Below are 9,626 nucleotides of genomic sequence, written 5' to 3'. Positions count from 1 at the left end.
AATTTGTATCATATCGTGTTTTCTGCATTTAATTTTTTAGAGTTCAATTTTTAAAACGGTTTTAGCAACTATTGCTTTGCATCTGGAGAACAGTATTTTTCATATAGTTTTGCCAAACAAAATAAGGACGTCTTCTTTCATATATTGGTAGAATTTTTGTTACTCGATCGGAATTGGATTTCATATTTCCGACATATGTCTTACAATTGCATGTTAAAATTACGGTGCAATTACTAATGTACCATTGAGTGTGCATTTTTGTGTTGTCGGTTGTGCTTGGTTTTGCAAGAACCTTGGCTAGTACTTTGGATTCGGATCTGAAACACATGAACCACGTACACGGCGTGGAAGATCAATTTAAATGCACAGGAGGCTTGAAATGCTGCTACGATGAGACCCAATGCAGGGTAAGAGAAGGCTTCAAAAGCATCAAAAGAGGCGCCTATCTATACAGTGAAGTGGGTAGACCGGGAAGAAACTTTTGTGCCTGTCAAAATCTACGTTTTTGATGTCACCTGTACTTCGAAAAGAGGGAATGGATCTGATAATGCCTGTAAGGTAATGCCCACAGGCCCCACATTATTATTTGTTACAAATTAATAGTTTTAACTTTGTATCCCCTCCAAAACTTTTAACATAAATAAATCAAAGATTCTTTGTTTATGTATCAGGGGGATTCATGACCAGCACATTTTGGTTACTCGGGTAATTTTTGCAATTGTGAAAACAGATTGAATATGACGTACGTCAAGGCATATGATAGAAACAGTGCAGGTACAGATACTAGAAAAGTTTGGTTCTTCCCAATGGTGGTTACGTGTTATCTATCGTGTTGATCATCAGCGCTCTGCTGCGATCGATTCAGCGCTTTAAAAAGAGGCAACCCTGATCATTTAGAACTCTGTTGATAATTGGCCAATTTCTTCTACGTTATGCTGCATGTACCTTATGTGCCGTGTTATGTATGGTGTTGTTCAAGTTGCCCACATATATTCTTTTGTGTACAGTTCGGCCTGCATATAAATCTCAATGTGGCTGCCTATGCCTTGGCCTCTCCCTCTGATAAAACAAGAATACTAAATAGAGTATAGAGTAGTTAGACCATAGACATTAGTAGAAACGCATTACTTCAAAGAGAATGTCTACAGATTAGCAAGTAGACCACTATGAAAATGCTATACGAAAAGAAGCAAGGATAACTGTAATAAAAGAACTTCGTGATCAACCAAAATTAAATTAGCAATGTTACCTTTGAGTGTCTGCCACTGGCTTGATAGTTCATTTGGACCAAAAGGTCCAAAAGTTTTCTACAGTAAGAAATTGTGATCCAGAGTTACCGGGTTTAAGTTTTTTGTGGCATGTTTTAACATTCAAGACCGAGGAGTATGGTTGGAAAGTTATAACGTAGAAATGTGGTGTTTAGTGCATGTTCACTGTAACGTGATCTTGTATTGTTGTGTGAGATTCAAGAATTCCCATACTAAATTGTCCTATGTAATGTGTTAATTAATGTCCTAAACTATGTAATGAATATTTTGTTTCTGAAAGTATGGCATAATCAGTTTATGTAGATATTTATAAAATCCATTTGCTATAATTGGTTCAGGTGCACATTAATAAGAACGATTATGGGTTTTCTTCGTCAATTGAAAAAATTCAATCAAGAATCGGTCTACGAATGCGCGAACATCAACCGATCCTGGGTTGAGTTTTTTCAAAAAAGAACAGAAAAAAATTTCAAATTTTGCTAATGAATTAACGATAGTTGATTTCACGATTAGTTTGATTAAAAATCATTCCATCATCTTAATTAACACTAGTTAATCAGGAATAATTTAACCATTAACTAAAATAATTGGATAAAAAAATTTCCGTTTTACCTTCAAAATATCTTTTTCTTACTTATAGTGGTATGTCTCCAATAATATGCTTAGGCCTCAAACTATGAAGGAGAATTAATTGAAATGTAAAACTAGTTTTGTGTTTTTTGGTTATCTTTTAAGGTTCCTCTTTTTTTTTTTTTCCTGGAAGCAAGCTTCCTCTGTGAATTTTTTTTTTTTCTTTTGAAGAAATATAAAATTTTATTGAAAAACAAAGAGAATACAATGTACAGAATTCCTCTAACTCTGAAAATCTAAAAAACAAACTAACATCCACTGACCATCACAAAACACAGCCCCAAGCTACACAAAAGCTAAAAGAAAACAAACTAGCAGACAAAATAGACACCGTAAAACCAGACTACCAACAAACAAAACACACAGACTTGACCAAACTACTTGTCTAAATGCATATCCTTGTAAATACAAACCTTTCGAAGTGCCATGATTAAGCTGGCATTTGACTTGTAAATATAAACCTTTTTAGTTACCTTTTAATGCTTATCTTTCTCTCTAAGCTGGCATTTGCTTTGTAAACATAAACTATGTTAAATACGTGGCATCATATGATTCATATCTCTCCAATATAAATAACCACCTCAAATTTCACTTTCTACATCTCTGTCTTTAGGATCAAAAGAATGATGCAGAGACAATACAAGCAGCAGGCAAACAATTAATTAAGTTCAATGGCGGGTTTTGCACTTTGAGAAACGTAGGATACAGACCAACGTATTCTATTGATTAAAAAGGTATGTTTGTCAACATTGACGCACAAATAATTTTGTGTAGATTGGATTAGTATTGAATAGAATTAACCATGGCACAACGTACATATACGCCGTTGCACATCGATTTGGGTAAGAAGCAAATTAAGACGACCCAAAATCAGCTGTCTTAATTTTCACGTAAACATACTACATCATTAGCAGTTAACAATCTAATGAGATTATTGGTCCCGTATTGTATGCGTATCTAAAATCCTGTTGTTTTTAAGCTACGCCAACCCTAACCTCGCAAGTTGGTTTCCGGTAGTTAGGCCTAGACTCTCTCTTGAAAAATATTTTCTCCAGAGTAAAAATCAATCTCAATCCTCCCAAAAGCAAAAAGAGTTTTTTCTTCACGAAGTCATTTTATATATAGAAAAGCAACTTCTTAAAATATATGTTAGACAAAATGAGTTTATAAAATAGTTTGGTTTTTGGTCTTGGTGGGATTGGAACTTAGGATCTATTGGTCAATAAGGACACTAGCTCATTTTTATTATTTGAGAATGAACATTTAGTCCCACATAGGGAAAACTAAAGATGATACCTCTCCATAAGTATTGAAAATTTTGATATTAGAGTGGCCCTTGGGTCATTAACACTTTTGTGCGAGGGAGAGGGCTTAGGCAATGGGCTAGTTGGTGCAATCACACACGCGGCACGCCGCCCGTCCGGGCCAGGCTCGGGTTTCTTTTGAATTTTTGAATTAATACTTAAAAGATTTCAAACAAAATAAATTTGGGCGACATTAATACTATCCTCTTCTTTTCGTCTTCTCCCCCTGTGTGGTCCTTTGTTTTCATTCTGTGCGCAATTGATGTTGAGGTCGTAAGAGTGGGCAAGTACTGTAGTGCTAACAGTGCTTGCAACGGGCAGTTTTATCCTGGATACGACTTGACCACGGGGTATAAGCATCACTCATTTTTGAGGCGTACCGGTCAACTATCGTGTTAAGGACAGCGTGTTGAACACGTGACTCTGTCCTCTGTGTGCTGTCCATTTGAGTGTTCATTTAACTTCCAGAAATTAATCAATTTTATTCTAACATCTTTCTTGAGTGTTTTATTGTTACAGACGCAACAATATATAGAAACACACCCTTAGAGACTGAATCAGCAACTTGATTATCATCTATTCACAAAAATTAAAAACCAAATTGAAAATCCTAACAATAGATGCTTTATTTATTTTATGATGTTACTGTTCTCCCGTCAAACTAAAGGAATTGCGCTTGTGATTGATCTAGTGATTGACTGAATAACTAGTTTTATATTAGCTACTAATTGGTCAATTTTAACCCAACTAAGAGCTTCACGTACAGCCTTGCATTTACTTTTTTCCGGACTTATGAGTCCATCATCATAGGAGTCTTTGATGCCTCATATTATTAGCAATTAACACTCTCATTTGAATATCTCCTATCTATTTGTAGCTTCTGCATTGCAACTTTGTAACTTGCTTTCTTTCTTAATTATAACTTTATTTATCGACTAAAAAAGAAAAAGAAAAAAAATCTCATTTGAGCCTTACATAATCTACATGTCATGATGGTGCAAGTGAAGTGTAAGAATCGGCAGAATTGTTTTTTAGAAATTCCTCTCACGTCTTTGAAAAAGTGAATGTTTTCAAGCTTGATCCTTACGTCCCTTCATTCACAAAGATCCTCCGCTTTTCTCTTTCGTAAAACAAAAACAGAAACAAAAGGTGAAAACCACAACCGACTTTCACCCACCTTCCACTTCTCTTCAACTTAACTATTCCTATCATATAAATTCTCTTTCTCCCTCACCGATTAATGATCAAATATTATAGTACAAAATATTGAACCCATTTTGGTCACTTCATGATCTTGTTTTTATTTTTCCTTTAATTGAGAATGTTTTCAAAGATTAATCATCCATATCGTATCAGAAAATCGATAAAAAATTACCAATTTAGTATATAAGCAATATCAATCTCAGACATTCACAATCTTCAAGGTTGATTGTTGTTCTTTTTTCTTTCTTTGATCAACAAGACCTAACATATACAATTTCTTGTTACCTGGTCCTAGAGTGCACAAAATCGCACCATCGGCGGAATTACATGCTGCAGAAAATGATGTCTTCTGTGAAAGTTTCGTGTACATGCACGTTGCGTTACTTGTTATTGTTAATTCTAATCAACAATTACGTATGCGACGCATCTGCTTTGAGCAATCCTGAAGACCGTGTACAATTGCATGTACAAGATGACCACGTGAGTAAATTTTTACTTTTCCTGTTTTATTTTCTATCAGCATACAATTTGTCGAAGTTCTGGTATACTTTCTAGGTCATTCAAGATTTTTTTGTTGCCGTTTTGTTGAAGGTGGTGATGGATAATGGGTTAGTTCAAGTGAATATATCTAATCCTTTTGGATTAGTCACTGGAGTTCAGTACAACGGTATCGATAACTTGCTAGAAAACATGAATAAGTTCAATCATGGAGGGTACATATTTGCGCTATGCTACCCTTATTTATCAACTATATCACTTCTTCCTTTGACTTTGACCTTGAATTTGTTTTTCTTGAATTGATTGATGGATGTATAGGTACTGGGATCTGAGCTGGAGCCAAAGGGGAAACAAAGGAACATATTTTCTGTAAGTTAAAAGAAAACGATTTTCATGACATTGTCAGAGTACAAAAAGTAGTAAAACATTTGAATTCATGAAATGAAATGAGTTTTGCAGGATGAATGGAACTAGTTTTAAGGTAATAGTTCAAAATGAAACTCAAGTTGAAATTTCGTTCTCAAGAACATGGAATTCCTCGGCTTCATCATCTTCGTCACATCACTCAGACTCAAACAACAGCACAGATTGGGTTCCCCTCAACTTTGACATAAGGTACTAACCGATCGATTTTTCTGTTTTTCTTCTTTTTGATGCTCAATACCAGTGGAATCAGTGGTTAAATAATTTTCTACAACTTGCAGATATGTAATGTTAAAAGGTTTGTCAGGATTCTATACATATGGCATATATGAGCACGAAAATGGAATGCCAGATTTCAATCTCAATACAACTAGGGTCGCCTTCAAGCTTCGTAAAGACAAGTAAGAAAACTAGCTAGCTTGCTCGTATTGATATTTGACAACAACCTATAGAATTGCAGGATGGACAAATCTAAATTTCTAACTTTGCTTTTGTTGTGGCGTGGTGGGGACATACAAATTATTAAGGTTTCAATATATGGCTATAAGTAAGACACGGCAAAGACGAATGCCACTGCCAGAGGATCGTGTACCACCAAGAGGCGAAGTACTACAATTCAAAGAAGCAACTCTTCTTGTAGACCCTGTTGTGCCAGAACTAAAAGGCCAAGTACTTATAAAATCATTGACTTGCTTGAATGACCCTGTTTGGGTTTGTGGTAATGAAGTTGTTACAAAAGGTTTCAAGCATGCATTGTATTCTATCGTGTGCAGGTGGATGACAAGTACATGTATGCACAAAATAATGAAGACATAAAGGTTCACGGGTGGGTTAGCTCTGAGGCCTCTGACCCTCTAGTAGGTTTCTGGCATATCACACCGAGCGATGAATATCGAAGTGGTGGTCCTCTAAGGCAGGAACTCACCTCACATGTTGGTCCTCATTCTCTCACTGTAAGTTCTAAGCTAGCTTCCATCTACAATCTACCTATATATACCCTTTTCCAATGCCAATCCTCGACTAGAATCAAGAATTGATTGCATTACCTACTCCTCATAAGCATTGTGGGACGATGCCAATGAACAGGTGTTTCTTAGTTCCCACTATATGGGCCAGGCTAAGTTACCCATGTTTGGAAATGGAGAACCTTGGAAAAAAGTGTATGGTCCAGTATTCCTGTATCTTAATTCAGCTCCACACGGTACAAATGATAGCGCATTGTGGGACGACGCCAATGAACAGGTTTAGCTTTATTTTGACATTTGAAATAAAAAAATAACTGATCTTGGTTAAGATTTCTCCGCCCCAACTCAATTTGGATCTGAAAATTTATTATTCTTTCTTTTTTTTTAGCTGCAACAAGAAGCCCAGAAATGGCCATATAGTTTCATAGCTTCCACCGACTATCCTAAATCTGATCAAAGAGGCACAGTCAATGGAAGAATACTCGTCCGTGATAGGTATTTGTTTTTTATCTTATGAATATGGCAATCACAATATACACTACAAATGAGTATGAAAATTGGAGTACAAGATTCATTGATTTCTTCTTTATGTTTTTCAGGTTTGTAAGCAAGGAAGATATACCTGCAGTAGATGCTTACGTTGGGTTAGCTTTACCAGGAGAAGTTGGGTCCTGGCAGACGGAGTGCAAGGTCTTAAACCCATCAATTAGTTCATACCTATACATGTTTATGTACTTCTCCTTACGTTGGGTTATGCATGCATGTCTGATTTGAATTTTCAACCCAAATAAACTGATTTTATTGTTCAGGGGTACCAATTCTGGACTAGAGCTGGTCCTGATGGTTCATTCACAATTAAGAATGTACATTCTGGAGATTATAATCTATATGCATGGGTTCCTGGCTTCATAGGAGATTACAAATATGGAAATCTCATTACAGTTAAAGCAGGTATGTATATACGAGTATATAACAATTTCTCTTCTTTTAAACTTAAGTTTTGCGCTAGTTTACTGCAAAGTCCTGAACGGCACAAGTCCATTCGTTATGAAAACAGGAGATTCCATTGAATTGGATGATGACCTTGTTTATGACCCTCCAAGAAATGGCACTACGTTGTGGGAGATAGGTATTCCTGACAGAACCGCAGCCGAGTTTTTCATCCCAGATGTTGACCCTAAATACGTTAATCCACTATACTTGAAGCAAGACAGGTTAGGACGGTTGTTTCACATAGATAATACAAAGATATGACCAAATTTGAAATTGAAACATGAATTCTTAACTTTTCTTCTGTTCCCTGATTTGATTTGTACAGGTACAGACAATATGGATTGTGGGAGCAGTACAGTGTTTTATATCCAAGCACGGACCTTGTTTACACAGTAAACAGCAGCACTTACCAGAAAGATTGGTTCTACGCGCAGGTTACTCGGTAGGGTTTTTTTTATCTTTCACTGCACTATTCAAGTCCAAATGAGTCTTAGCCGATCCAGGATTTACACTGGACCTCAGAGTTTTGAGACAATACTAAAAGCAAAACGGAATCTACTTGTTCAACAGGAAGTTGGGAGAAAAAAAGTACAACTCAACAACATGGCAGATTAAGTTCAACCAAGATAGTGTTGATCAGGGCACGATTTATAAGTTGCGAGTGGCACTAGCTTCCACACATGGAGCAGAATTGCAGGTATATGCCAACTATTTATAATTTCAAGTTTGTTCTTCTCTCCTTCTAGTTTCGACTTGTTGACAGGTTGAGCTAATAATTGTCTTTTCATTTTCTTCGTTGAGTAGATTCGATTCAACAATTTGGGAACAGAAATTCCTCATTTCACAGCTCGAGGACTTAACAAGGATAATGCCATTGCGAGACATGGAATTCATGGCCTGTATCTGTTGATTAATGTTGATGTAAAGAGTGATTGGCTCAAAGATGGCGAAAATACCATTTTTCTTTCACAAGTTAGAGGTAAAGGTCCGTGGGAAAGCATAATGTATGACTATATACGTCTCGAAGCACCAGCGGAGGATGAAAGAAAAAATGCGGAAGCAAGGCTTTCTGGGGATCTTACCCAGACCAGAACAAACAGTTTTTAGTTCAAAAGCATCTGTAACATTGAAACACCCCCATTAAATTGTTCTATTGTCTTGTACTCTAAAGAAATAAGTGCTTGCTGATGTCACTGTAGTACAGAAAAAGGATTCAAGAAAGAAGAAATGAGTCACAAAGGATTCTAACTGAGAAATGAACACTTGTCTAAATGTTAACCTAATCAATTCTCCCATGCAGTTGGTATAATTTGTTGTATATTCTTTCTCCAAAGAATCATAAATATATTTTAGTCATACCAAATATATGCTGTTGGAATTGTTTATTAAATATCCCCTTCATCTCTTTCCTACACCCAAACCATAAACAGATAGTGTATATATTTTTGGGTGAACTAAGGAAATGATTGCATCTATCTATAGTCTCGCTAATCAAGTACCAAAAGCTAATCTACTGTACACCCCCATTAAATTGGTCAGGAAACCTATCATGATCAAATCATTGGTTCTGCTTAGTCTGTTGGCTTTGATGGCTTGCACTCAGGTCGGAATCGGTCTCGTTCAAGCAACAAATCGACTTCCACTTCTTATTAAACCTCAAGATCCACAACCACCTCGAGATACTCAACCACAATCATTGTCCCAGTATGCTAAAGTGGCAGGTGAATATACAACTAAAATCCGCTCTGCAAAAGTCTTATATTTTTGCACAACAAAATGCCTGAATAATATTTTCATCTCCTGTCTTCTTATTTTCCTTATATAGGATGCATCGATATCAACTACTGCGACTACGCTTGTTGCTATTGTGATGTCAAGCAACAACCACCATTATGTCTAAGTGCTGCTTGGAAGATCCCTGACGAACTGAATTGTACTTTTTGTCTGCATTTGCGTCTGACATTTTTTGATGGTGCAGTGTTAAAAGAAAGTGAAGTTAGATCTGCAACTGATAAAGGGCTTTCTTGCAACTTCAAATTTGTCTACTTCAGCATGTTAGGAATACTCGTAGTATACGGGACTTAAATTTCAAACATCTTTTTGTCATTTAAGAGATTGAGCGACTTTAATTGGATGATGGCCAGTAAAAGTTAAAACTAGGGCTGCACGAGAACCGTCCCGTCCGATGGAACCGTACCGGTACCGTCCCGGAACCGCAGGAATAAACCGTTTCGTAGCTTGTTGTGGCGTTCTATTTTTGTTGATGTGAGGTCAGATGGGACAGGTACAAGTACCAAAAAACTGGTACCGTGCCTAGAGTAGGTACAAGTAACGGTTCTAGG

The 9,626-nt window shown here is 36.5% G+C and overlaps 1 protein-coding gene across 1 annotated transcript; it reads left to right on the top strand.

Moving 5' to 3' along the window:
- Positions 1–4,747: 4,747 nt before the first annotated feature.
- Positions 4,748–8,647, top strand: LOC113294057 (rhamnogalacturonate lyase B-like). Its single transcript, XM_026542481.1, has 15 exons — positions 4,748–4,885; positions 4,997–5,118; positions 5,222–5,272; positions 5,363–5,518; positions 5,608–5,727; positions 5,854–5,995; positions 6,100–6,279; positions 6,413–6,568; positions 6,680–6,786; positions 6,891–6,981; positions 7,101–7,242; positions 7,349–7,505; positions 7,610–7,726; positions 7,855–7,981; positions 8,089–8,647. The coding sequence occupies exons 1-15, from the start codon at positions 4,748–4,750 to the stop codon at positions 8,389–8,391; spliced, it is 2,109 nt and encodes a 702-aa protein (XP_026398266.1). The 3' UTR covers positions 8,392–8,647.
- The last annotated feature ends 979 nt before the right edge of the window (positions 8,648–9,626 follow it).

Source organism: Papaver somniferum, chromosome 7 (assembly GCF_003573695.1).
Source record: "Papaver somniferum cultivar HN1 chromosome 7, ASM357369v1, whole genome shotgun sequence".
Taxonomy (NCBI): Eukaryota; Viridiplantae; Streptophyta; class Magnoliopsida; order Ranunculales; family Papaveraceae; genus Papaver; species Papaver somniferum.
This window is presented reverse-complemented; position numbering and strand designations above follow the sequence as displayed.